This window comes from Carassius carassius, chromosome 15 (assembly GCF_963082965.1).
Source record: "Carassius carassius chromosome 15, fCarCar2.1, whole genome shotgun sequence".
Lineage (NCBI taxonomy): Eukaryota > Metazoa > Chordata > Actinopteri > Cypriniformes > Cyprinidae > Carassius > Carassius carassius.
Window position 1 is genome coordinate 13,246,579 of NC_081769.1, and position 27,646 is coordinate 13,274,224.

The window sequence follows — 27,646 nt, forward strand, 5'->3', positions numbered from 1 at the left end:
ATTTATTTAAAACTAAGTAGTCTATTAATATATTTCCTTACATATAACTCTAGACTTAGGCTACTGATATAAAAAATATAATTCAACTTTATTTGGAGTACAACATTTTCTTAATATTAAACCTAAAATGTGTTTTGATGTATTTACTAATGAGAATTATATCTTTGAATAATAAATAATGCAAGAAATTTAATGTGCATCTGAAGTTTACTTCAAGTATACTTCAGTATATCTCTAGTTGGACTTCTGCACAATTAAATTGCACAATTTGTCATATAGCACATAAGTTTAGTAGGCCTATACCAAAAGTACAATTGCATGGTATTTTTATTAAGTATGTAAATGTATTTGTAGTGTATTTAGCATGAAATAAATATATTTCAGATACATTTTTGTATATATATATATTTCCTTTTTAGCCTTGTGCATATATGGTAAATCTCCAAAGCACAATAAAAGACATTCAACACAGTACTAGGCTACGATTAGCAGACACTGAACAAGGACGTTTTGTGTCCCTCAATGTGCTGCTATTACTGTGTAAATACTGTGATTTTGTCAAAGTTGTTACAGAACTATGGAGTACTTTCTGTTTCATCCAGCCTCTCGAATTCCTTCATGAGAATTGGCACGAGAGGAGGAGTTGTTGTGACGCATAACATTTCCAGTTAAAGACTGCCCTTCTCCGAGGAAATGGACGGTAGCGATACTTCACCCATCTCACATTTTTAAATGCGTTTTTAAATATAGGCTATATTCCAGCTCTCTTGGGGATGACCGAGCTCTTCTGGAAGAGTAAGACGAGACGATGTTGGATCGCCATAAGTAAAGGTAAGTTCACGCGAGCGCAGTAAAATCTCCACACGGAACTTGATTGTTATCTCTAATGTGGCACTTTTAGTGTGGGTGTCGAGATTGTGCCGTAGGTTTGAAACGGATGGAAATGTTAAAGCGTCTCGCCGTTTGTCTTCTTTCCTAGTGTACATGTCTGTGTGGGTCTCATCGGCCATTAACAATAAAAAACTATTGTAGATATTACTGGGTGTGTGGTTTAGGTCTGATTGGTAGTTTCTCGTTTATTTCGCAATAGGTTACTGTAAGAATAATCTGCTTTATAGGCTACAAGGACACCAGAGTTAATGAAAACTGTCGTTTTTCTTATTTGATAAAGCTGTGAAATGAATCATGTTTAAGACGCTTAACTACAATTCCCCCTCTCCTCTGTCCGCCCAGTGTGTTTGGTGAAGTGAGAAGTACTGCTTTAGCGCCCCCTGTAGCGCCATGAGGGAATGTCAGCTGTTCGCTTATGTTCTGCTGGTAAGTTAGCATTTTCAGAGCATTTACTCAGCCACGAGCCTTCATTTCCGAAAGTGCCCCAGGTGGCCATCTAAAATACTTTATTAAAAGGTTGTGTTTTGGGCTGCTTTTCATCATGGTTGACTCTGATTAAATAGCTTAATTATTCAGTGACTTTACCTATACATCAAATTAATAGTCAGGTTCCATAATCTAATTTTAACTATAACATATAAACATTTCAGGACCGACCTACATTGAGATTTTTTAAGTTATGATGACTGTAAGCCATGAGTAAGTGTAATTTAATTAAAAAAGAAAAAATAAAGTTTAATAAGGACTACATTGCCCATAATTCAAAATAAATATCCACCAATCACAGACGCTTCTCTTTTATATTGTTATAGTTCATTCCTTTAAAAGAATTTATGAGGCACATCTTTTTCATGACTCATTATTTGATAGCAATTCTACATGTTAAGACATAAAAACGAAAAAAAATTAACTGAACACAAAATTAAACATGTGAAGAGGCTACCATATGTTATGAGATTATGTGTTTGCAATATAGTATATTAATATTTAAATCATTTATTTTGTATTATTGCTTGCTGTTGGTAATAAAAAATTGTAGGCGGGAAACTTTCTGAAAGTAGCCATTCGTTCATCCTTTTTCTTTTTCATGATGTCTGACACAGTCTGAAGAAATAATAAGTGGAAAGGTTGTGTGTGAGGTATTACTTCTGGTTTATTCACCTCACTTGAAAGTAAAAATAAATAAAGCACTTTTCATGGTGGAATACAGTATTGCACTGTGCACTCACACATAATGTAAGGTTCTGGTATTTTTAACCTAAATTATCTTTTGTTCCCCACAGGCTCTAATCAGCCAGTCATATGTAATATCAGTTAGTGGAGGTCAGACTACGAAAGGAAATTGTGCTGAAAATGAATACTGGAATAATAAGGGATTCTGCTGTGATAAATGTCATGCAGGTAAAGCTAATTTAAATGCAGGCTTTATGTTATAGATGTACAGAGTGTATATCCCTTCAGTGAAAGGTGTGAATGCTGTGTTTTTTTGGTTTGAAGAAGATTTATCATAAAATGTCTGGAAGCATAAGGTTAGCAAAATGCATTTTGTAATGTAACATGCAAAATGACAATGCAATGTATTTCTTTATTTTAATGTACATTTTCCAATACATTTTTGCAACATTTGGTGCAAAATGAAAATTCAGTTATATGATTTACATTTGCCATTTTCTTCACTAGTTTTTACCTGTAAATTAAAAACACATTTTAATGAAATTATTACATATTTATTACATATAATAAATGAAATTGTATCACCCAAATTGATTAGATATTTGTAACATGTCCAAGCAAAAGCTGTAGCAAAATGATCATTTAAATGCCATTTTTTCCTAAATGCATTTAGACTTTACAGATACTGTAGGACACTTGAGATTGCATTTTCATGGTGCAATCATTATGTGATAATTGTAGCAAAATGCAGTGTGAATTTCAAAATGCATTCTGAGCCAAATGTGCAGCAAAAGGGAAGCAAAAATGGTGATTTAAATGTCTTTTATATTTATTAAATGCATTGACACTTACACTTAAGACATTTAAATTGCATTTTCATTAAATACCCTTCGATAATGGAGTTTAAGTCAATGTGGATTTGAAAATGCATTCCGAGCCGATCACGCCCCCAACCTGTCAATCATAATATTTAGGCGGCCTTGGCAACAAGACGCAAGTCAATATTCCACATTAATCAACAGGGTGTGTGTTTTTTTTTTTAAAGAAACCCTTTGTTCAGCTTTCATAGATGGTTTTGTTCTGTCCTTTGTCCTTCTGTTTTCTACTCTAGGGTTTAAATTGAAAGAGGAGTGCCCTAAAGCAAATACGAGGTCAATATGTGTAAAATGTGAGAATGGAACCTTCCTAGATACCGCAAATCACTTTGACAATTGCTTCAGTTGCAGGAAGTGCAGCAAAGGTAATGGCATTTTAAAACTCTGATTTTCATATTTTCTTGTTATTGAAGAGGTAGTTAACCCTAAAATGAAAATTCTGTCATCATTTACTGTACATAACTGTTGCATCATTCCAAATCTGCATGACTTTCTTGCTTCTGCCAAACACAGTTTTGAAGAATGTATTAACAGGTTTTGTCTAAACAATGAAAATCAAATTTAATTGACTTTAATTTATTGAAAAAAAAAAAAACCTGTCTTCCAACCAATACGCTCTTATAGGTTGTTTGTCCAAATCCCTGAAATACGACCAATCAGAGTGTATACTACAATTGCGCCCCTACCGGCAAAAGGTCATTTTCATATTAATGTTTTGTACTCTTTTATTTGCACTCTGGTTTGCGTTTCGTGTAGCTCAGTTGGTAGATTATTGCATTATACCTTGATATGTAATCATGCTATCATGGGTTCAATCACCGCGAACAGATCTGCACGAAAATGTATATGCTCAATAAATCGAATAAGCCACCTAGTAAAATATGTAGGAAATACTGTGAGATCGGTGTAAAAAGCCCACACATTGCATTTAAATAAACGTGCGTTTTGATTGGTAATGGCGTTATACTTCATTTCATGACAACAGACGCAACGCGATACTGTCATTATTTTTACGCCCGCTAGAGGGCGCTTAACTTTAAAACGTGAAACGCACAAACGACCTATATGGTCTTTTTTTGTTGGAGGACAGGCTAAAAAAAAAATTTTCCACCTTATAAGGGCGAGTAAATGATGACAATTTTCATTTTGGGATGAAAGTATCCCTTTAATATGTGGATGATTGTTAAAAACTTCACACAACCAATTCATTTGACGTTTGCTCAGTTTTCATGTGCATTTCTTCTTTTAATCACAGCCAATTCCATAGAGCAATCATCATGTAAATTCAACAGCAATAGAGAGTGTGGGTGTAAACCTGGATACTATTTTAACAATCTAAGCGCCTCAGATTGGGAATGTTCTCTCTGTAGAAAGTGTGGACCTGGACAGCTGACAGTTGCAGAATGTAAGTCCCTCAAGCTTAATAAAGCCTCTTAATGAATTAAAGTTATACATTTATCTTGTTTTTACATAATAAGATACCCTTAGTAAATGTTTTCAATTTTGTCAGGTGGTAAAAAACAGAATACAAAGTGTCAATGCAAAGAAAACCATTATGCTGTCAAGGGCAAAAACCTCTGTTTGCCGTGTGATGAGTAAGTCAAACTTCGGTACTCTTCAAAATCCTGCTGGCACCTGTTATGAAGTGGCACTTGTTCAGAGGTTAAGCTGATGAATGCACTCATTCATCTTTTGATTTTGAAAAGTCTAAGTACACTTATGAATTCAGATGCATTTAACTACACAAGCTCAGTTTTGTTGCATTTTGAAATGCGTTTAACTGAAATTAATATCTCAATACAAGTACACATCTTTTATCTTATAGATGTCAGGATGATTGTCCAGATGTGTGCAAATCCACCACACCTCCTAACACTTTAGGATCTTCCAAACCAACTAGTCCTCCAGGTGAGTACTAACCTTGGACATCTCCTCCTCAAAAAACTGGATGAGAAAACTATGCAAATATTGCAAAATATGAAATAAAAAAGAAAATCACTTTTCTTAAGTAACACTACAACAGCATTTGCAGCAGGAGGCTACATCTCTCTCTCATATACTTCCTATTATAATAACAATACATTATTCATAATTAATGTATATGCAAGTAACCCTAAACCAAACCCTAATCGTAATCCTGACCATATAGTAGTTCATATTACTCAGTACTTACATGTATAATTACACTGTAACAAAGAGACCTTAAAATAAAGTCTAACCTAGAGAAGTATTTGTTTTGTTTATTTGATACTGTAAATAATGTTCATTTAACCAGGAAAATGTGTAACTGAGACAAGAATGTACATTTGATTTATAAATAAAAAAAAACACACACACACCACTGGTACTGATCAACATCCATCCAATAATGTGTATCCTTTGGAAATAAAAGAATATTGAAAAAGTTGATGTTTGTTGGTTTTCCTAATATTGTGGACGCCAGACAGGACACTGTTGGCAAAATACTGTAAGGCTTTAGACTGTATCGATAAAGAGAGCTAGTCCTATATTTTTTTTGAAAGCATGAGCAATCTTGGGAAGTCCCCTCGCGTGTTCCTTTGAATTCGTCTAGCCATGACTAAGCAATGATCCAAAAACAACACATGTCCTCAGGCAAGAAATAATATTGAGGGGTGATCTAAATTAGTTTGTTTCTGTTCTCATTGGTGTTTCAGGCGCAATCCATCACATACTGGTCCCTGTGTGTGCATGCATCACGGTTCTAGCACTGGGAGTGTTCATGTTATACGAGGTCATCAGACTTTGGAAGAAAAAGAGGCGTGCTTTGTCATCACAGCAATCAACACCTGTTTCCGAAGATCAGGTAAAATGCTTGTTTGACCTATGACTAACAATGACAAAGACACCACAACCATTCTTCTTCACAATGCTAAACACATAATTACAGTAGCTTTGTTTTTATAAAAGATGATTCAGCTTTTATCGTAAATACTAATACTAATGTTATATCACAGGGACCCCCATCTGAACTCTCAGCCAAAAAATAATGACATATAATATTAACAGAATTGCACTAATGTCTTTCAAAAATACATGCTAAAGCGGTGCTGTATTAACTGTTTTTGTTAGTTAAACTGGTAAATATATATGAAAAAAAGCCATGTTATCATCAAGTGATGTTTTATACCCTATTTGACCGTTTTTGCATTTTTTTATTATTATTATTGTATAGTAATTAATATATATTTTTTATGTTCTCCACAGACATTGATTATCACAGTGGCACCAGACAAAGAACTCGATGAGAGCGTTCCTTTCACAAACCAGCCGTGCGAACCGGAGCTAAATGGAAAACTCCCAGACTGCGTCCCAAGAGAGATCAAAAGTATGTCTGTGTTTATTTCTTTCTACCCATAAATCCCTGGAAGCTGAAGTAATGATGCTTGTGATTCACATCTGTTGTCGCTCTCTCCCCGTTTCTTTCACTTTCACTTTTGTAGTTCACGAGTTCTTCTATTTTGTGCTGGACGAGGTGCCTATCGGAAGATTTAAAGAGTTTGTTCGTCGTCTTGGTGTTTCTGAGCAGAACATTGACAGGGCCGAACAAGACCACAGGAACAGCAAAGATGCCCATTACCAGATGCTGAAGGTTTGGAGTGACAGCGGCAGTGGAGGAGGGAACAATGTTTTGCCATGGCACCGCATCCAGATGTTTGTAGACACTCTGAAGGACATGTATTTGGTTAACTGTGCAGACAACATCGAGAGCAGGTTCCTTTCAAAGGACCCAAGCACTTCAAACTGAGGCCAGTAGAGGAGAAAGAAGAAAGGGCATTAAAGAGAGAACTTAACCTCCACCAATTTCCAGTGGATTCCTTTGAGAATGGAACAGCTGTTTTTTGGCCATGTCATATTTCCAGCTGTCTAAAGATTGCACACTAATGTTTTTATGAATATGCTTATGTTCTGTGTTATGTGTTTGTATCCAAGCTTTTTTTTAAGTGCTGTCAAAGTAAATGTATCTGAATGAGGGTGGTGGGGCGGTTGGGGTTTGGGTTGTAATTTTTCAGATGTGTATCGGAGATGACATAATCATAATCATATTCTCTCCAGGTTCTCCTTATCATAGCACACATCTCACAATAACATGTCCAGGTCACACACACACACACACACACACACTGTTCAACATTTTAAGAAAGAGTTTCTTTTGTTTTCAAGATTATGTTCATTAAGACGGCATTTATTTGATCAAAAATAGTCAATAAAAAACAGTGGTCCCTAGCAGCCTTTACTCCAGTCTTCAGTATTAAACTTAAAAAACCATAAGATTCGTATTCCTTTCATTTACATTTCTTACATATTCTTTTTTTGGCGGTGACCTGGGTATGTTCTTGATGGGTTTTGTGAGAGGCCTTATTGACCCAATAATGCCTCCAACTGTATAGATGAATTTAATGCTGATAAGTTGTATTTGCATGTACAAAACAAAAACAGTTTATAATTGCATTTGAGGGGTATTTTATTAAAAAAACAGTTTGCTATTGTTGCATTATTCCACGGAATAATATTGGGCTTCAGCTGGAAACTAGCATTAAAATGCAATGCAAATGCAAATTATAAAGCTGATTTGACCACAGATGTTTTTGTTTTTGGCCTAAATGGACAATTCCTATATATATAACCCATATATGCTGAAAAACATGGTTTTTCAAAACAAGTTGAAGGATTGAAATAGTGACTTCAATCATTTTTATGTGTCACATTTTCTTTTACAGAGGATGAATAGAAATATAAGAAGAATTTCCCTAAATACATTTTTATATATTTTATCTCTTTTTCTTTTCATTTAATTGCCAAAAAAACACAAATAAACAGCTTATATATTTTTAATTGATGTGTAATTTGCTTCTTATTCTAATTCATTATATTTTTTGATGAAATCTGGAAGTACATGCTTTGCAAAAGGCCTCAGCAGCACTAAATCTACAAGTGTTCTGTTAACAGACCTTTAACCACTAGACAAGCACCAAACCCAGCTCTGTTTCCTTTGATAAAGGTGCATGTATAATTATGTCCTGCTGCGCATATGTTATGATCTTGCGCAATGTTGCTTTTCTGCATTCCTGTCCCACTGAATTTATTCCTGTCTGATATTTTTTCAGGCCCTCTCTCGCTTCCTTTTTTTAATCAGCTGAACTGCACGCATTCACAGCTTGACTGATACCACACAATATGTACTATAGACATGAATAATTTTAACAGATAAAATTATTAATAAATGTAAAATGTTCAAAATCGGATTTACACTAAAGGAAGATCCTTTAAATCTACAGCCAAATCTAGGTATACCTAAATATTACCATGGCATCATGTCGATGGGTTTTTCTTTGGTAAGCACCTGTCAAATCCTCCCAGCATTTTAATTTCCTCATTGGAGGTGAAATAACATCTTTCTTCCTTATTTTGCGTGTGTGTGTGTGTGTGTGTGTGCATGCTTGTCTTTGTGGAGCTAAACCAAAGATCATCCCTGTCTAAACAATTATAACTTTACATGTTGTTATGTAGCTGTGATCAAAGGCTGGTTGGTTGTCAATCACATCAGAAAGCAGTAATGGCCCAGTCAGGTTTATCTTCTCAGGGTGCAGCCATGCCTGAAATCTAAGTCTGAAGAATCTGGTCTCGCTTGCTCAACCTGTTGCTGAAGGAAAGGGTAAAGAAAAATGATATAGAAAGACACTGAGGACTCAGAAAGACAGATCCAGAAAGACAAGAGGGACAGAAAGAGACCTTGAAGATGTCTGAATGAGGGAAATGGACACAGTGAAATCCAGGTATCTGTTGGGGAAGACTTGTGTGTGTGTGTGCGTGCATGTGTGTTTGTGTGTGTGTGTCTAAAACAAGAATCACATGTAAATAATTAAAGAACTGAGATTGTACTGTGAATCTTGTTTCGCTGATATACAGCGAAACTGTGGGACTTGCTGATATACAGTAAATTGCCTTTAAATCTACTTTTAGATATTCCATGCTGAATTTGTTTTCAAAATGATGTTATGACTTTGTGTTTATGGTATATTCAGTGTTAGGCCTGCACTACAAATGTGCATTTGCAAACAGGTTATGTGCATGTATATGGCTGTGTGTAAGTGTTTGTGTGTATTTTACCCTGAATTGACGGCTGATGGTAATGTTGACAAGGTGAATTTGAGCAGAATTGGTTTCTTGCCAAAAAGTGATGTCAAACGGGGGCGGATATTCAGATCTTTCTCAGAACATGTGTGTACGAGTCTCCTGAATCACACACCGGTGCATTTTATGCCCGTGAGATTCATGCATGACTGGGGAAAATTGACTCATCTGAATTACAGTGAATTCTATGAATCAGAGTTGGTGTGTAAGAATACTGTATGTGTATTTATAAGCTTCAGCTTGTCTGTGCATGCCATGTCTCTTGTGTATGGAGTCCTGGCATGTATTGTGTATGTGTGTGTGTGTTAACACTCTATTTACTTACATTTAAAGGACAAATTATTCCTCTGAAGTGAGCTAAACCTTCATTTGGGGATAAAAATTAATAATCAGTTTTGGGAAGTCATCCTATAATTTAAAATGAAATCATGTGTGATGCTGCAAAATGTGATGTTTTTTTATTTTGTTTTTTTTTTTTAATTTTTACAATTATAGTGTGTAATTATGTTAATTCAGCATAAAATGGCTGGTGGATTTATTGGTTTAATATTTTTTCAACTATTTTTACTGTTCTTTCTAACAGTTTTAAACTCCATATATACTAAATATGCAAAAAACACAAATATAAATTCTACAATTAAAAATGATATAAATTAAAATTAAATTAAAATAAATTAATATATTTGTGTAATATACTAATTTAACAGTGAAATAAAAAAAATTGTATGGTATATTAATAGTTCTACAATTTATAATACTACTTCCTTTAATGAATATGAAGTTTTTAATAATGAATTCATTTGAATTATTAATATTTATCAAATATGGATTATATGTTATTAATATCATTATACATACAGTATGTTCGCGTACAGGGAGCAGCAGACAGTTCCCACGGGAAAAATGCCTTAACATAGTAAATACAGTTTTTTTACAATCACTTTGCTACTATTTTCAGAACCTTGATGTCATTTTTCACAACTCTAGACACAAAACTCAAAACGGTTATCACTTGTAACACAGGCTGTCTAATGTTCAAAACATTGCCTTGCGCATTCACATCTTTAAAGAAATCTTGCACTTGCACAATCATTGGTTCAAAACACAAATTTACTGTGAAATACCATTGAAACATAACTATAGATCACCCACACACAAGCAACCGATAGTTTCACTGTGTCATTGTTCGTACAATCATTAAATATTGTAGAACAAAATAGGTGATACAGGTTTCATTATGGTACTACATGTACAGTAAATACATCTCTGTAAAAGTACTGCAGTAGTAGAAAGAATACTACAGACACAGTGGAATCATTGAACAAAGTTTGTAATATATTGATGCAAAACACTACAGTACTGTACAATTACAACATAGGTTTATTTGAATCAAAGCAAAAATAATTAGCTATGAAATTGAAACCCACCACACCATCTTCTGATATAGCCGCACACATGGTAATGTTAGCCCCACGTTGTCCAGGTACTTGGATGGTTTCCCGCTGGCCAATGAAATTCCGACCTCTCCTCCTTATCTTGGCCAGATTAAAACCTGCCTCATCCAAATATATGAATTTGTGATGGTCATCATCAGCATCCAGCTCCATCACCCTCTAAAAATACATTTTAGAAAGAGATTTAGAGATTACTGTACAATGTAGAATTTTTGAAACATCACCTTTTCTGTGATACACATTGGTATGCAGTCATTTGACAATTGAGAGTAGCATAATGTTTAGTGCATGCTGATAACTTACCGGTTCTCATTGTGGAACGTTCTGATTATTGAGGCCACGGTTGACCTTCTGAGGTTTGGTTGTATCATTGTAGCCGCCTCAGTCATTGTCATGCCATGATTTATGACATGGTCTACAACTATTGCCCGAATTTCATTGGACACTCTATGCTGTTGCTGCCGTTGTCTTGGTCCGTGGCCTTGTCCTCTGCCACGTTCCCCCACACCTCTCAAACGAGGCCCACGACCACCTCTCAGAAGTGGTGCCTGTCCTCTACCATTCCTTTGACCAACATGTCTTCCTCGTCTTCCTCTCACCACTGCTTGACCTCCATTGTGACCTGGATCACCTGCTGGCTCCATGTTACGTATCACTATGCTCTTGCAATTGGATCCCAATCAACTCTTTCACAATGTGCACTAAATCATCAGTAATGAGCTGGCAGAATTGGACAAGCAATTACAAGGGCCTGCATCTGTACAGTGCAGTACTGTCAATACTGTAAATAGTCTGAAAAGGTGGTACAGTATTTGGGGCCATAGACACAGTGTCTGATGAAGCATTATGATAAAATATTAGGCTACATCCATGGATATTGTAGTCTAATTGGTTCATGCTCCATGCTAATTGGTGACAATGAATCTCGTTATCTTGAAACGTTCATGATTTACAGTAAACATGGAAGATTGTTTGTGTGTTTCCATACTAAGAGTAATGCAACAGTTACTTATCATTTTGAGCAGTTGTATCAATTGATAGTTACATCATTGCAAGGAAATGAATAGACACTCATTTGAAATGTAATGTGTGGATTGCCTTTTGAAATAGTAGCACTTTGATGTTAAGTTGTGTCATATTGAACAGGTGATTTTTGTTGAATGAACAAATGATCTAAGTTTTATGTGTATTGTATCCAAGCAATTGAGAAAAGGGTTAGAGTTGTGAAAAATGTGCATTTTGATCATTGGTTGTGAGTTTTGTGTCTAGAGTTGTGAAAAATGGCATCAAGGTTCTGAAAATAGTAACAAAGTGATTGTAAAAAACTGTAATGTCATAATGACAATATAAATTAAAACTGCAAATTAAAATTAAATAAATTAAAATATAATACAAGCGTTCAGACTGAGGGGGTAGAAGACATCATTAACTCAATATAAAAACAAGATGAATGTACGTCAATGGAAAATGATAGAAAACCCACCATGATAGAAAAACAAGTGTGCGTGTGTGTGTGTGTGTGTGTGTGTGTCTGTGTGTGTGTGTGTGTGTGTGTGTGTGTGTGTGTGTGTGTGTGTGTGTGTGTGTGTGTGTGTGTGTGTGTGTGTGTGTGTGTGTGTGTGTGTGTGTGTGTGTGTGTGTGTGTCATGCTACGTCAGGTCATGAGATGTGAAATGTTTTGAGATTTAAAGGGCACACCAGTGGGCTTCAAATGTCTGGTATCAGTTCCTTCCAGTTGTGGTTTACAGTTTCTTGTGGGTTTTAAATGGTTATGTATTATGCACAGCACAGTGATAAATGAAGCATAGCAGGTATAATTTTTTTTTTATTACTCAATGCTACTATTTTCACTTCTTCTTTCCCTGTTTACTGTCACACTGTTGTTGATCTTATTCATTCAGTAATCCATCAAAAGGACCGGAACTGAGCAATGTCATGGCCCCAGAGGAAACTGCCCTCCGTGACAAGAGTGACAGACAGCAGGAGGAAGAGAGAGAGGCAGACACAGACACTCCTGATGGACTTGCAGTACTGTCAGTTGGTCAGCGGAGGGCACGACAGAAACACAGATACAACACTGTAGGCTACCAGGTACTGAATTCAGCAGATTATATTATTCAGCACCTGGAATTTCATTGCATTATGCAGCTGCTTTCATATAATCTGACTTTTAATACATTTTAGATCAATAACATGACCATCCAAAATGGTCAAAAATGTAAGGGGGTACTGTACGGTTTTCTTAATTAAGAAAAAAAGATGAAATTCTATTTTGAATTTTAAGTAGTTAAGCATATTGTTTTATTAGAAAACACCTCTGTCATGTGGTGCAAAATCAGCAAAATCAAATGGTGCAACCAAGGTGCTGAAGAAAAGCAAAAAAAATAAAATAAAAAAAAGGAAATGATATCAGGACCCCAAAAAACAATGTGCATCATGGTCAATGTGTGTTATAACATGATAAGGTTAGTTCAAGGTATGCAAAATATTGTGGGGTACAATCTTCCAATGTGGAGCACCAAATAACTCAAAATTGAATAATTAATTATTTTTTTAATATTTAAATAAATTATTAGGCATTATCATTATTATTAAATAGTTAGGCAAAAAAAAAAAGCAACAACAACAAATATATTTTTCATTCATTAAGCAAATTCAAGAATGATGGTAATTTGGCTCTCCATATCCCAAAAACGTTATATTTATGATTTTTTTTTTCTTTGCTAAAATTGAATGGCATGTAAGTTATACGATACCTGGGAAATCAAATAGTGCCCTGCTTCCAATGTTTAGTTACAGAAACCCGTCATGCACAGATTCAGCCGAGGTCTTTTGAATTTAACACCAATTTCCTCTGCTTTCGTTCTGCAGCTCACATGTTCAGATGTCCAGACAGGTGCATATGCTGATTTGATTGATACTCAAATGATTTAACCAAGTAGAACATCGAACAATGTGCTCTGTTGGTTCTGGAATTACATTTGTATCAGTCACTATGAGGAATGCTCTTCCAGGACCAACAAATGATGTTTTTGCAGAACCATGTTCTAGTTGGGTAATCCTGTTGGGCTTTATAAGCAGTCACAGATTTAATCAGGCTTTACCTTATTGCTGTCAATTCAGCTTGTCACATTTATCAATTCTGGTTGTCAGAAAAAGAAGCAGAGGACAGCTATGGACTTTTCTACAGTGAGCAAGGGAACATCTGCTGGGGTGAAGAGCAGGGTTGCATTAAAGCAGGCACTTTTTAGCCAGGGAGTGTCTGACAGAAATGGCACATCTGAGGTAGGTCTAATATTTATTTATTGATTGCCTAAACTGGTTCATAGTTGGATTCATAGACTGATTACATTATTCTTTTTCCAATCTCTCTCTCAGGAACGATCAGGTGGTGTACAGGGGCAGCTGGACGCACTGAAACAGGTTTTGAACTTATTCAGTACACCTGAGGACCTGAGGTGGACATGGGGCAAGGGAGGTACTGAAAAAGCACTGGAAAAGAGCTGGACAGACATAGTGGACTCTCATGAGGTAAGGCTAGATGCTACACAGATTCCTCAATTGGGCATGCGCACGTCAATATAGCGTTATTTATGTCACACTGTACAACAATTACAGTTTGTGCATTATTATAAGGGGTAGGTTCAGGGTTGGGAAAAATGTAGACGTCAATAAAACATAATTTGTATTATTAATTGTAGAATACTTTTCATATTCTCTGCATTATGCCCCACAAACTGTAAGGTTTTATATGTTAGCTATGTATTAAATAACGAATAACAAGTAACTCTATATACCATTTATAGTTAATAATTATTAGTTAATACGAAATCGTCACCTTGTAAAATAGTTTAGGTAGGCTACATAGCATGTGATCAGTGATGTCTGTCGAAAGAGTAACACAGAATCATGCGCACTAGCAGGAATGTGCACTAACTCCATCAGAACAAAGACGACAGAAGAAGTGTGTTGTTGTATGTTGGCGTGTTGGTGACATGATCTATTTGTCTCTATTTCTACTATTTGTCTCTATTTGTAGTCTATGTCAAAAACCCAGCGGCACCAGCAGGAGGCGCTGTGGGAGCTTATTAATACTGAGCTATCCTACATCAACAAACTCACTATTGCCAAAGAAGTATGTCGTAACACTGCAGTTTTTTATTAATGAGGATTTATTACAGTTTACTTGATCAGATATAGACAATCAGTTCCATATAACAGCAAAAAAAATTGAATAATCATAAGTTTATGCTAAACAGATATTTGTTTTCCTTTGTATTTTCATTCGTGCGTTTTAAGTGTATTCCTTACACATCCTCTTTCCTCTTTTCTGCACAGCTTGTGATGGCAGCACTGTCACACTGTCACAGACATGGATTCCTTCAGGAGGTATGTGCATCTCGTCTCATCTTTCACGTTTACATGGAACCTTTTTCTTAAGAATTGACCTTCTAGAGTTACATACTCAGCATTTCTAAATGGCAGGCAGACGGACTGCACAGCTGTATGTGACGGCAGAAGTGCGGTCAAATAATGTGCCACTCTGTCATTCATTCTATAATCTAGAGCACCGGTGATGTCAGAAATGGAAACACTTTGTACGGATAAAATGGAAAATAATTTTGCTCTGGTGTAGAGTAGAGCGCGTGGGCTACATCACCTGTATCAATTAATCTTTTTCCATTACTGTGTTCTTTCTTTCTTTCTTTTTCAGGTCAGCCCCACAATGCTCTTTTCCAATCTTCCTTCTATCCTTGATGCACATCAAATCTTTTGGCGTGAAGTGATGTATCCAATGTTACAAGAGGTCCGTCTCACTGGAAGACCATTCGACGTTCTCAGACTTGAGGCAGGATGTTTGCAGGTATGACACAACACAACAGTACATGCAATTCTCAGCAATAAAGCTAAAAATATAATAATAATAATTTCAATCGTTTTACCTCATTTCTTTAAAATCTGTTTCAGTTTCCTGACCGTTTTCCTGCATACTTTAAATACTGTTTGGAGCAGGAGAGAAATGTGGAGCTGACACACAGACAGCTCGACACAAACCCACATTTTCACACCTATCTTACGGTACTGAAAATCACATTTATATGTTAAAAGCAATGAATTATCCCATTGGGAAAAACAATAACAATTAAGAAATAGTATCAAGAGTGCTGATGCTCATTTGGAACACCCCTAAACTAAATTTTTTGAGGGAAAAAAGCAATATTTGTGGACAATTTTGGCAATGTTCAATGTGCAAAACCGCAGATCAATGGGGCCTACAACCAGTCAATTTAAAATTCAAAAAAAGAAATACACAACCTGTGCTAAATGAAAGAAAAGAAACTGATAAAATGACTGAATCCTATTTACTGTATGGTAATTACGTAATGTAGTGAGACATTTAGAAGTGATTTTTTTGTAGGCTGGTCATTTTTGACCAGGAACGCCACCAGTTATAGCCTGTGTGAGCAAAGTCAGCAGGTTTTAGCCCAATGCCCTAACATTAACTAGCATTTTCAGAAAATCCTCTCCAGATCTTAATGTGCAGAACACCCTAAATTAAGGCTGGAAAAAATGGTCGAATATAGACATTAAGATGGGTAGCGAGGTGTGAATTTATTTTCCACATTTCACATGAACTGTTTACCACACCAAGTTCCCCTCACAATGTTTTTTTGCACCAGTGGACAGTATGCAAAGTAAGTAGGGTAGAAATGACTGTGAGATAGCCTGCCTTTATGGTGGTTTGACTGTAGCTGGAGGTTATGGGGGTGCGCAGTTTCCTGAAGGGTACATAGAAATAACTGCACATTAAGCCCTGAAATTGCTTAACATTAATTATCTGGCTATCCAGAAAAATTCAGTGTCTGCGTTGAAGTCCACATGCTAATGTACGATCATTTAATCATTTAATGTAATCATTTAAGCAAAAGACATTCGAGTAATAAATGAGATCAGATGCACATTTCAAACCACAGATGAACATGAGCTATAGATAACAAGCGAATGTGTTGCATGAAGAAAGAATTTTCTGATGTATTCTGTTCTGTAGTGGGTGGAGAATCATCCACAGTGTGGGCGAATGCGTCTGGGCGATATGCAGGCCAAACCACACCAGAGGATCACCAAGTACCCTCTTTTACTGAAAGCTGTTCAGAAGACCACAGAAGACCATCCCACCAAAAACGCACTTGAGAGAATGGTTAGAAAATCATGAGGAATTACATCATACAGTGCATTATAAAAATGACATAAGTTACTAAAACTGTATGACTGGCCTTTGTGTTGTAACTTTACTGAAGCAAAATGAATTTATGAGATGAACAATTTTATTTGAATGTATTTAAAAAATCCAATTGGACTAGATGATGGAGAGATAAAAAACTGTAGTTGTTGTTGTTGTTGCTGTTGCTGTTGGACAAAATACTAACCTTCTTTTTAGTATTTAAGGATTTTTGTGCATGATTACAGTGTTTTTGTGCAAGATTCATACTTTGCAAAAACGTGTTAATTCGGCTGATGCACTTTCAGTGCTACTGTCATTAAAGCAAAAACTGGGGAAAATAAATTACATTCTTAAATTGCATGATATTGTTATTATGAAAAGAGGAAGAAGAAGAAGTATGAAACCAAAGGAAATAGAGGCACTTTTAGTTGGTCTTTATTACAGTAGTATTATGTGTGAAATATCACACCATGAAATGATCATGTCAGACTAAAGAATATGAGTCAAACTATTGAGCTGCATTGTCTTTGTTATCATCTCTGTAATCTATGTCTTGCTATACACCTCTCTCTCTCTCTCTCTCTCTCTCTCTTGAACGCTTTATTCTAATATTGAAGTTAAAGATGTCTGAGATACTGTCTCTTTTTCTCCTGCAGTTGTACAGTGTCAATCATTTTCTAGAATCTATCAATGGCTATTTGCAACTGAAAGAAGATACTCTGGCCCTCTCTGTTGCTGCTCAAAGAATAAAGGGGTGCAAACTAGAAGGTCTGAGTGAAGAAATAGACAAGGTAAACAACAACAAAAAATCTTGAATAACCATAAATTGTACATCCTTTGCTTGTATACGTAAGAAAAAGGGCTAAAAGAAAGATCTCAACAACAGTATGTTCGTGAGTTCTGCTGCTTTGATTTGATGAGGCCGGTGAGGGGGGCGGGGCCAAATGTCATAAGGAAACAATTAATGGAAGAAACGCTGAAGGTCAGAATAAGAAAGGACACCAAGGCAAGTGAAAAGACAAAGAAAGCTAATGTGATGTATTAATAATTTTTGCTTTGAACTCATAATTTCAGCTTTGATTTCTGGTTATGTCAGGAGCTTGTGGTCCTGCTCTTCACTGATGTGTTGTTGATGACCAAAACGCAGAAGAAATCAGACAAGCTGAAGGTAGTGCGTCCCCCTCTGCCTCTGGAGAGAATACACTGCATTGAGCTCAAAGATGGATGTGAGTGTGAACACCAAGTCCTACACTTAACAATCTCCCCTGTCTAAAAGAACGCTTTAAACTGGGCTCGCATCATCAGTATGTAAACCCGGTTAATATGTATGGGCCATATTTTGCAATAGTTTTGTTTTAATATGGCAAAATAAAACATTAAAGTTTCTTAAGTGTAAAGTTTCCATTGATGTATGGTTTATTAGGATCGGACAATATTTGGCTGAGATACAACTATTTGAAAATCTGGAATCTGAGAGTGAGAAAAAAAATCAAAATATTGAGAAAATCACTTTTGAAGTTGTGCAAATGAATTCTTAGCAATGCATATTACTAATCAAAAATGAAGCTTTGATATATTTACGGTAGGAAATTTACTAAATATCTTCATGGAATATGATCTTTACTTAATATCCTAATGATTTTTGGCATAAAAGAAAAATCGATCATTTTGATCCATTCAATGTTTTTTTTTTTGCTATTGCTAAAAATATACCCCAGCGACTCAAGACTGTTTTTGTGGTCCAGGGTCACACTTATTATATACTTTAAACTGTATCAAAAAGATCTGATACATCATATGTATTTTGTCCTATGCAGTGTGTGAAAAAATCTTAACGTACAGGTAATTTTCTGCCAAGACATTATCAGTTAAGTTTATAAACATTTTTTAACACCAAAACACAACACAAAGCAATGTGTATTTTAAAATACTAGCATTAAATCAATTTCTTTGTATTAACACCGCATGGGTCTGTTTTAACTGACTTTTGTGATTACCATATACGATGTGGTACCAAAGTCTGGGACTTTAATTGAATTGAATTTAAACCATAAGCATAGTTTACCATAAACAAGTTTTATGATTATCAAAAATGTAAAAAACGAAACATTTAGGAGTTTCCCACTTTTTAGGTCACTAAACAAATAAGCAAATCTGTGACATCTTTTATTCAAACTCCTACAAAAGATCATGTTTTTCTTCTCATTAAAGAATAAGATGTCTGACAGGTGATAAATTATGCTGGGTTTACCTAACATTTATGCAGCTCGAGGGCTGCTGTCACTATTAACCAAATAATAAGTAAATATTGAATTCATTTTATTATTTTTAAATTGTTGTGCTGATACAAAAAAAAAAAAGTCAGTGAGCCTTATATGCATATAGAAATTTGTAAATCAGTTTGTTTTAGTTTCTATATACTCTCATGTAACAAAGGGGGTCTCAGAGAGCAACTACAGTGTTATTTAATAAAGTGATAATCATGAACACAGGCATAAAAGAACTACAACCTAAAAGTGTAATATACTGCCTCAAAAGCATCAAGACGCAAAATGCAAATTTCAAAATGCACATTGATTTTCCACATAGAAAAGGCTTTTCAGATAGCTCTATGTAAGCATTCTATTCTTAGCATGTCAGGGCAGAGCATGGCATATTACTTGATAAGCTTGTTTTTGATTGGCTTTTTGAGAATGACTCCACCTAGGGTAAGTCCTGGTACATTGTCACAAAATATTCATTATGATTATGTAGTTGTGAATTCAAACATGAACGTTACCTGAACATGGAATTTGTAGTCTGGTGCACATTATGACCTCAAGAGAACTTAGAACAGAGACATCTTTTTTTTCATATAAATATGTATTATATGAAGCTAGATTAATTGTCACGCTATATCTGTTTCTCCCCGCAGATTCGTTTGTGCTGGTGGAGGTCGGTGATCTCGGTTGTGCTGTCAGTGTGAACTTCCTGTCCACACCGAGTCCAGACAGCTGCACGTCATGGGTGTCTGCTCTGCGTGAGACTCAGGTACTTGCAGCAAACACACTCGACACCAGTGCGACAGAATATACAAGCCCAACCCTGAAGAAATGTCATTCTTTTTTCCCAAAAGAGTTCTTGGTACTATCTACTTTTGCCACACGAATAGGGTATAAAAAAGTTTGAAAAAGTGTAAAACATGAATTCATTTTTTATGACTAGGAAAATGTTGACTGTTGATCTTAGGAGCTGCTCAGACTAATTTATATACAATTTATTTATTAAGTTGAGTTTTATTGTTAGTTTATTTTAAATCGAGGTTGTGCGTTTTTTTTTTTTCAACCAAGCCACAGATCCTAGAATGTATATGAATAATCATTGAATTAAAATCTAAATAAAATAGACAAAATATATGAAGTAATAATAATAATAATAAATAAACTATACCAGAATGGGTAACATGGTTGTAAATTTAGCCTAAATGACACTGTCACTCAATAAAGGCTAATCAGACTCACAATATATTTATTTAAAAGTTATTGTTAAACTTCTATTTAATAATTTAAAGAAAAATATTTAAAATTAGGTTTTGCTATTTTTTTCAACCCTGTTGCCACAGATCCTAGAAATTCTTATCAATGATTATTGAATTAAAATCTAAGTTAAATAGACACAGTATACAAAGTAATAACAATAACAACAACAACAATAAACTACACAAGAATAGGTAATAGGGTTGCATGTAACAGTGTTGTAAATTTGGCCTAACTCACACTGTCACTCAGTTAGGCTATTAGACTTAAAATGTATTGTTTTATAGTCGTTATTATACTTCTATTTAATAAACTAAAGAAAAATATTTTCAAATATTTTAAATTAGGTTTTGCTATTTTTGCAACTGTGTTGCCACAGATCCTAGAAATTTTATCTATAATTATTGAATTAAAATCTAAATGAAATAGACAAAGCATATGAAGTAATAATAACAACAACAACAACAATAATAAGCTACACCAGAAAAGGTAACAGAGTTAAATGTAACAGGGTTGTAAATTTGGACTAAATTACATGGTCGATCAGTTAGGCTAGTTAGTCTTAAATATATTGTTTTATAGATTTTATTAAACTTCTATTTAATAAACTAAGGAAAAATATTTATTGATAGTTTATTCTTATTAGGTAACAGAGTAGAAACTAACAGGGATTTTAATGCAGATTTTCCCTATGATTAAGCTGCCACTCAGTAGGGATCTATAAGGTTGCGCCTCACAAATGCAGTAAACATTACAATTAGTCGAATTTGAGAATATTGAATGATAATATTTAGTTTTCTTCACTCCATGCTTTAAAGAGGAACTACTGACATTAAAATTCTTTGTACTTGGGGAAAATCATGCAATAATAGGTGCATGTATAATGTGACAAACAGGTAATGCCCATATTACACTGTATTGACAATTTATTTATGTTTCTTGTAATTAAAATTTGTTTATTTCTGAAGAGATAAACATGAGATTTGTGCAGTTAATGCTTAACCAAAAGTAATTGGAGTGTGTCTTTGTATCATTGAGTTTTATATACCATATACTTTATGTGCAGTACAGTTTGGGAGCAGAATACTGTATACTGTAGAAAGTTTGCAACTATAAACTGGTTCTTGTTGATGATCACAGACGGCCTTAGAGACCTTGAGGAAAAATGAGAACAACAAAACACTGAAGACAACAAGTACGACAAAGTTTGGGGGTTCAGAGAAACTTCCAATTCAGGACGAACTGTCTGACAAAGTCATAGAGGATCCTGATGACCAATCAATATCTGATAGATCTGATAGTGATTCTGAGTTGGGGAGGCTATATCCTTACCATAGGCACAAGCCTGAGGAAGAAATGATGATGGAAGAAGAACAAAGTAAGGTTCAGCAGCTGCCAGAGGATAGGAACTCTCCACTGATTGGTCAATCGAATGACGTTGCGGCAACGACTAATTCATCTGGATTAAAAACTGAAAAAGGAAGAAAAATATCAGAAAGGCGAGTTACATGGAAACGTGGACGACGGTCATCTGTAAATTCTAATGACAATACACAACAGGACTTACTTGTGAGAAACCAGTTGAATGGATCATACTTGATGTCTGGTGGAGATGTGGAGAACAATAGCACTTCTATTCAATCCCTGCCAAGCACTGCTGCATCAAACAAGTCTCTAATAACTGCATCGTCATATGGGACAACTGCAGAAACAGAGGAACCAGTGCATCAGGATCCAGATGATGACTCTAAAGAAATCAGGAGGGACTCTTTATACAGTCGGTCAGGAGATGACGTAGGGCTCCTCACAGAATCACGGAGGTTTTCCAGGAAACTGAAGTCTCCTCGCATTTGGAAAAAACGTGCCAATAATTTGCAACCATCTGTTCCCTCAGACATTTCCAGGACAGATGTGAACGGATTGGAACTTACTCCCCATGCAAACTCCAATGGAAACCAGAGAAGAGCATCCAACCCTGTGAACAGTTTAGAACTCACCTCCGATCCAAACTCCAGTGGAAACCAGAGAAGAGCATCCACCCCTTGCATTAAACCCCAAGATTCCCACCGAGTGCTAAAGCTGGGATCTCTAAAAAACAACCATGGAACGTTATGGTATGTTCCTGAAAAAAGATTGTCACCAGACCCTCAGACGCACTCTGAACCTGAGCAGACGCGTGATGGGAATGTTAAAGTGAAACCAATCAAACTGAAGACACGGAGGAGAGCCTCCAACCCTAAAATCAGCTCCTCTCAGAGTTCCCTTCCACCTTCTCACAGGCGCAGCCCCTCGCCCCCAGCAGGCCTGGACCCCCAGATTCACCCTTCTCCACTCCAGGGCCTGCTGCAGAGGGCAAAGGAACGGGAAAGAGAACGTGGACTGGGAAAAAGAGAGGGAAGGAAAAAATTCCCTCTACAAAATTCTCCTACTGTTTCTGCCTCTCCATCACCGTCAGTTAGTGAAGGAGAGAGAGCGGCAGAAAGAGAGGAGTCGACAGAAGATGGGATGACATCTGCTCATGGATGGAGGGAGGGGAACGTGGATGGAAGTGAGGATGAGATGAAAGAGAGGTGAGTCTACATGTTGTCTCCTCCTCTCTGTGAGTCACTGCTAAAGGTGAAAGCACAATCTGAAATGAGTTCTTAGCATGGTTGTATCATGAAGAATATATTTTTCTCTTGATCTTCTGAGATAGAAAGAGTTTGTTATACTTTAAAACCATCAGATGGCGTCATGCAACCATTTTTGGGGAACCGGTTTCAGTTCTGGCTATTTATTTTAAAAGTGCACAAAATTCTATTCAAATCCCAACCTACAGTAACATATTGTATGATGCTGTTGTTGTTTTAACTGGACTAACAGTGATCACCTTGTTTTTAGCATTGATATAGCTTTTGCATTTTAATAGTCAATAATTTTGTGTTAAATGGAAAACGAGTAATATGACAGCAATGATAAGTGAAGCATGAGAGGTCATGATTTTCCCAGGATTTTCAGTTTATTTTCAGATACAAGGTTATATATATATTATATATAAGTAAGGTTATATATATTTAATTAAATGAATTTTTGTCATTTAACTTTGTATAATATACAATATAATTGATCATTTACATAGAAAGGAAGCATAGCAGTTAAAAAGGGTCCGAGAGAGGATGAAAAATTATGAAATAAACTTAAGGTATAACCTATATATATATTATTTTATATATACTTTTGTTATTAGCATTCAATCTCAGCCTCAGTTATGAAATAATATGCAAAATATGTGATAAATATATGCATAAATATGTGATATGAACCCTATAAATCATACTGCATATGTCGAGTATAAAACTCAACTTTGAATGTGTATTCATGTGTTTGTGTGATTTATTATTATTTTTTGCTTATGATATACCATTCTTTCCTTTCAAATTAACCCCAAAAATCACCTTAACTGTCCAGTGGAAAATCAATCATTTTCATTTTAAGTATATTTGTTCCATTTGTGAGAGATTGATGGAATGATATGACTGTAGAGAGTCCTTTCTGTGTTGAGGAACTTGACAGTTTCATGTGCGTTATTTCTTCTCTCTGCCCACACGCACAATTCATCCATGTACTGTTACATAAAATTCTTTCTAAATTATTACATTCAAACCTTCCCTGCAAATTGTATTCAAATTTGACAACATCATTGTCCTGAAATGATATATAAGCACTTGTTACTTCTTTTGGATGATAGACAAATTAGTTCTTCATTAGGACCATTAGGAGTCAGGCTTTCCCCTGAAAAATTATTGCATGCAATGATATTGCACTTAGAACACTTCTTTAATAACTCATCAAAAGCTATGCAATTCTCAGTACAGGGTATATTAGAAACACATGAATTAAAGTTGCATGACATTTCAGATTATTTGAATGCAGCTTGAGCTTTTTTGTTAATAATAATTGATTATCAGCCCTTTTTTTACTAAAAATTAAATTTTACTGTATTGAAAAAAGTGTTTGCACTCACAAATAATTACAAAGAAACACTAAGTAACACAGAACTGAAAATTACTGTACATAATGAAGGAAAAATACTGGAATAGTATTTTCTTGTAAACAACTTTGAAAAATCATTTTCTACAGTGTAAGAAAGGACATTAACCTTTACTTTTTTGAAGACATTTACCCATAAACCACTGTTCTCTCCCTTGAAGCAGTAATGTCCTAGAGGGCATCAGCGTGGACTGGCCAGGCTGGTGTTTTGATGATGAGGAGGTGTTTGACTTTGAGGACTTAGAAGATGAAGACTGGTTTAACGAGACGCTGAACACAAACGAGCCCAGCAGGTCAGAGACGAAACCGTCAGAGAGGCAAGATGAAACCGAATGTAGTGAGGTGTAGACTATTAAATCTGTAAAGTGCTTGGAGAAATACAATGTACAATTATTTTGTGTTGTTTAAGGATTATGTAGCATGACTATTATGGTCAAATATATTTGAGTGATACATACAGCCTGCAAGGTTTTTTTATTTTATTTTTATTAAAGATTAATTTTGTGTCTATTTTTATTAATATATTTTCTTAAATGTATCTGTGTACAGAACGTTTTCTCTGTATAGCGATATCAAGAACCTGTTTATATTGTATTTACTGTGCAAAAGAAACAAAAATCAATTAAAACATGATATATGAATTATGTTTCCCCTTTATTTACATAGATTCTACATTTATATTTAAAACATATTTGCACCAAAATTCGTTTTTACAAAATGTATACATTTATATGTCAGTGATGTATTTACAGTTTAAATGGACTGCTACAGTTGTCTGTGTTTAAAACTAACTCACACACACATCCACATAGGCATCTACCATAACACACAAACACACACACACACGTTTACACACACACTGGTTAGAGATCTCCGACACACGCTTCAGTCATTTTTGGCCTGCTCCTCTCTCTCTGCTCTCGTTCAGTGGCGGCCTGATGGACGATGGTTTCCATCGCAGGGTAAAGAAGGATCATCTTCTTCTGTAAGGAGGAATTAATGAGATGAATATGAAAAACGAGATACAAATATTTATTTTTAGAGAGCTTTTGTCTTTTGCAGCTTTGAAATATCAGTATGAAGCAATGCCTTGTTAAATCAATACTTGAGGAGACTGAAACATACCCGGCGGTAGTTCCTGTACATCTGGAACACAACCAGGAATGCCACCAAGAAGAAAAACCCTAATCCTACAACCATAGCGGTTTTGTTGCCAGAACTTGAATTTTCACTCTTTACAGCACCTGGAAAAAATGAACAAAACAGAGAATCAATCCAAATGTACTGCTTCTAGGGTTCATTTATGTAATGGACTGACAGCATGCTGCTTTTATTTACTGCTGTGTAAATGCTTATGCAAAGATCATTAACTGTAATATAACTGCTCTACCTACCCATCACATGAAGTTCGTAAGTCACGTTCCCCAGAACTCCTTGCTCCCCGTAGTAGCGACAAACCCATTCACCAGCATCTTTCTCACTGACTTCTTGAATCCTGACGCTCTTTGTCTTTTGAACAGAGGTCACCATTTGAGTGTCGTTTGGGCCGTAATTCACACGGAGCCACTCATAGGAAGTGATCTGGCTGGAGTTGCTGAGATGGCAGCTCAGGGACATGGGACCGTTACCACTGGATGATGACGAACTCAAAACTAAACAGAATTCAGAGAAATGCAGCATTCAGCAAATTCAGTTATTAGTTCTTAGAAGTAAGTTATTAGTACTATTTAACATTAAATGTACAATCGTATAAATATAGTATTATTATATTAAAACTATATATAATTTTATGTAGCAACTTCACCCAGTATTCTGAGTGATATATTCTTCTTCTCACCTCGAGCTACAACTAGCTCCATCCTTCTTAGTACTTTATTCGTCTCTCCATTCAATCCCTTTATCGTTCCTGAGCATGTGTACATCCCTTCATCTCCATCCTGCACTGTCTGTATAGCAGCTGATGCTGAGGGCCCAGCAGACTTGTTGAAAGATTCAGGGAGAGGAAGAGGAGAGTATGATGTTGTGGAGGTTCTGTTCCACGTCGCAGTGTAAGGGATCAGACCATCGGTGAAGACGCAGGGCAAGGAGACGGAGGAACCCACTGCAGCGTACACCACTGAAGAGTCGTTCTGAGGAGTGACGATTCCTGGGAAACCAACGGATAAGGTGGATGAGCAACTCCTGCAGACGTTATTTGAAAGAAAAAGCTGTTGTTGTATTTTAAACGGACACTCACCTTTGACCTGTAAGGAAGCGGTTGCCTCTACCACTCCACCATTGTATGTAACCTGACAGGTCCAGTCTCCTCCATCTTTTTGAGACACGTTGGAGAGGCTGGTTCTCCATGTTAATTTGCCGTTTCGTTTCCAGTTGATTCTTACAGACTGTGTCCCAGGACTGACATGACACGTTGCCTCCATTCTTAATCCTTCCACCACTACTGCAGGAGAAAATGACACTGCGAAGAAAGAGAAAATATTACTGATATTTCTACCAGAAGACAGCCAATGACTTCATAAAGAATAAGTGGCAATTCTTGGTTATTACCTCTTACAACTCTGAGATTGATGACCTTCAGCATCCGAATCTTTCCATCGACTTCACAGATGTACTTTCCTGCATCCTCGATTGTCGTTTCAGCGATGTGAAGGCTGTAATCAGCCTTTCCAGATTTCGGGACGGGACAGTTAGCATGTGGTGGGTTTCTAACCGGACGAAACTCTAACCCGCTCTTCTCTCGCCGCCAAACTGTCTTCAGGACACTAGGAAATTGAGAAAGAGAGCGAGATATTAAAATGCCGATTGTCAGGTTTTGGATAGTTGTGTTTGTGGATGGATGAAATGTTCTTACTTTCCGACTATCCTGCTCCAGTAGACTGCGGTAGGATGTGAGAGCGCAGATGTCTCATCCCTACATGGCAGCACCGCTAGAGAACCATGAGCTACAAACACATCTTGTTCCTGACACTGAGCACCTGCAGAACACAGAAAGACGGCACATTTAAATCTACACAAAAAATTTCAAACTAGGTGAGAGAGATCAATCAATATTTTTCTCTACTCTAAAATGACATGCTCACCATCAAAAACCAGCGCTAACCCCAGAATCATCAGAAACTGTTTCTTATTCATGTTTAGCTCTTCCAAGCAGATGTTTCTTCTTCTTTTATCTTCTAGTTGTTTTCCCCTAAAAACCCTTGTGCGTTTAATCCCGTCTCTGCGTTCATGTGTGCCGTCTCTGGTCTTTGTTCTTGATTATATAGTCTTGTGGGTGGTTGTGTGGGTTGCAGTGTAGTCGGGGGGTTGCTTGCTGTAGGTAGTTCCTCTTCTTCT

At 36.0% G+C, this 27,646-nt stretch overlaps 3 protein-coding genes across 4 annotated transcripts; 2 read left to right on the forward strand and 1 right to left on the reverse strand.

Annotated features, from left to right (window-relative positions):
• The first annotated feature begins 637 nt into the window (after positions 1-637).
• Positions 638-7,748, forward strand: tnfrsf1a (tumor necrosis factor receptor superfamily, member 1a). The gene is made up of 10 exons (XM_059567431.1): positions 638-831; positions 1,234-1,317; positions 2,175-2,292; positions 3,176-3,304; positions 4,195-4,344; positions 4,450-4,534; positions 4,765-4,847; positions 5,615-5,763; positions 6,165-6,285; positions 6,401-7,748. The coding sequence occupies exons 2-10, from the start codon at positions 1,282-1,284 to the stop codon at positions 6,703-6,705; spliced, it is 1,176 nt and encodes a 391-aa protein (XP_059423414.1). The 5' UTR covers positions 638-831; positions 1,234-1,281; the 3' UTR covers positions 6,706-7,748.
• Positions 7,749-8,362: 614 nt separating this feature from the next.
• On the forward strand, positions 8,363-24,884 carry plekhg6 (pleckstrin homology domain containing, family G (with RhoGef domain) member 6). Of its 2 annotated transcripts, none has more exons than XM_059567432.1 (15): positions 8,363-8,734; positions 12,448-12,637; positions 13,700-13,831; positions 13,925-14,077; positions 14,586-14,681; positions 14,885-14,935; positions 15,261-15,410; positions 15,515-15,625; positions 16,596-16,745; positions 17,426-17,560; positions 17,656-17,775; positions 17,866-17,995; positions 19,684-19,799; positions 21,425-22,854; positions 24,475-24,884. In XM_059567432.1, exons 1-15 carry the CDS (start codon positions 8,706-8,708, stop codon positions 24,659-24,661), a joined length of 3,180 nt encoding a protein of 1,059 aa, XP_059423415.1. In that variant the 5' UTR covers positions 8,363-8,705; the 3' UTR covers positions 24,662-24,884. The 2 variants fall into 2 exon arrangements, with proteins under 2 accessions (XP_059423415.1, XP_059423416.1); XM_059567433.1 differs by having other exon boundaries at positions 8,364-8,734; positions 24,478-24,884.
• A 59-nt stretch (positions 24,885-24,943) lies between these two features.
• On the reverse strand, positions 24,944-27,443 carry LOC132158144 (hemicentin-1-like). The gene is made up of 8 exons (XM_059567434.1): positions 27,394-27,443; positions 27,165-27,288; positions 26,861-27,075; positions 26,550-26,771; positions 26,151-26,459; positions 25,708-25,965; positions 25,439-25,557; positions 24,944-25,296 (listed from the first exon to the last, which is right to left on the reverse strand). Exons 1-8 carry the CDS (start codon positions 27,422-27,424, stop codon positions 25,177-25,179), a joined length of 1,398 nt encoding a protein of 465 aa, XP_059423417.1. The 5' UTR covers positions 27,425-27,443; the 3' UTR covers positions 24,944-25,176.
• Positions 27,444-27,646: the final 203 nt, after the last annotated feature.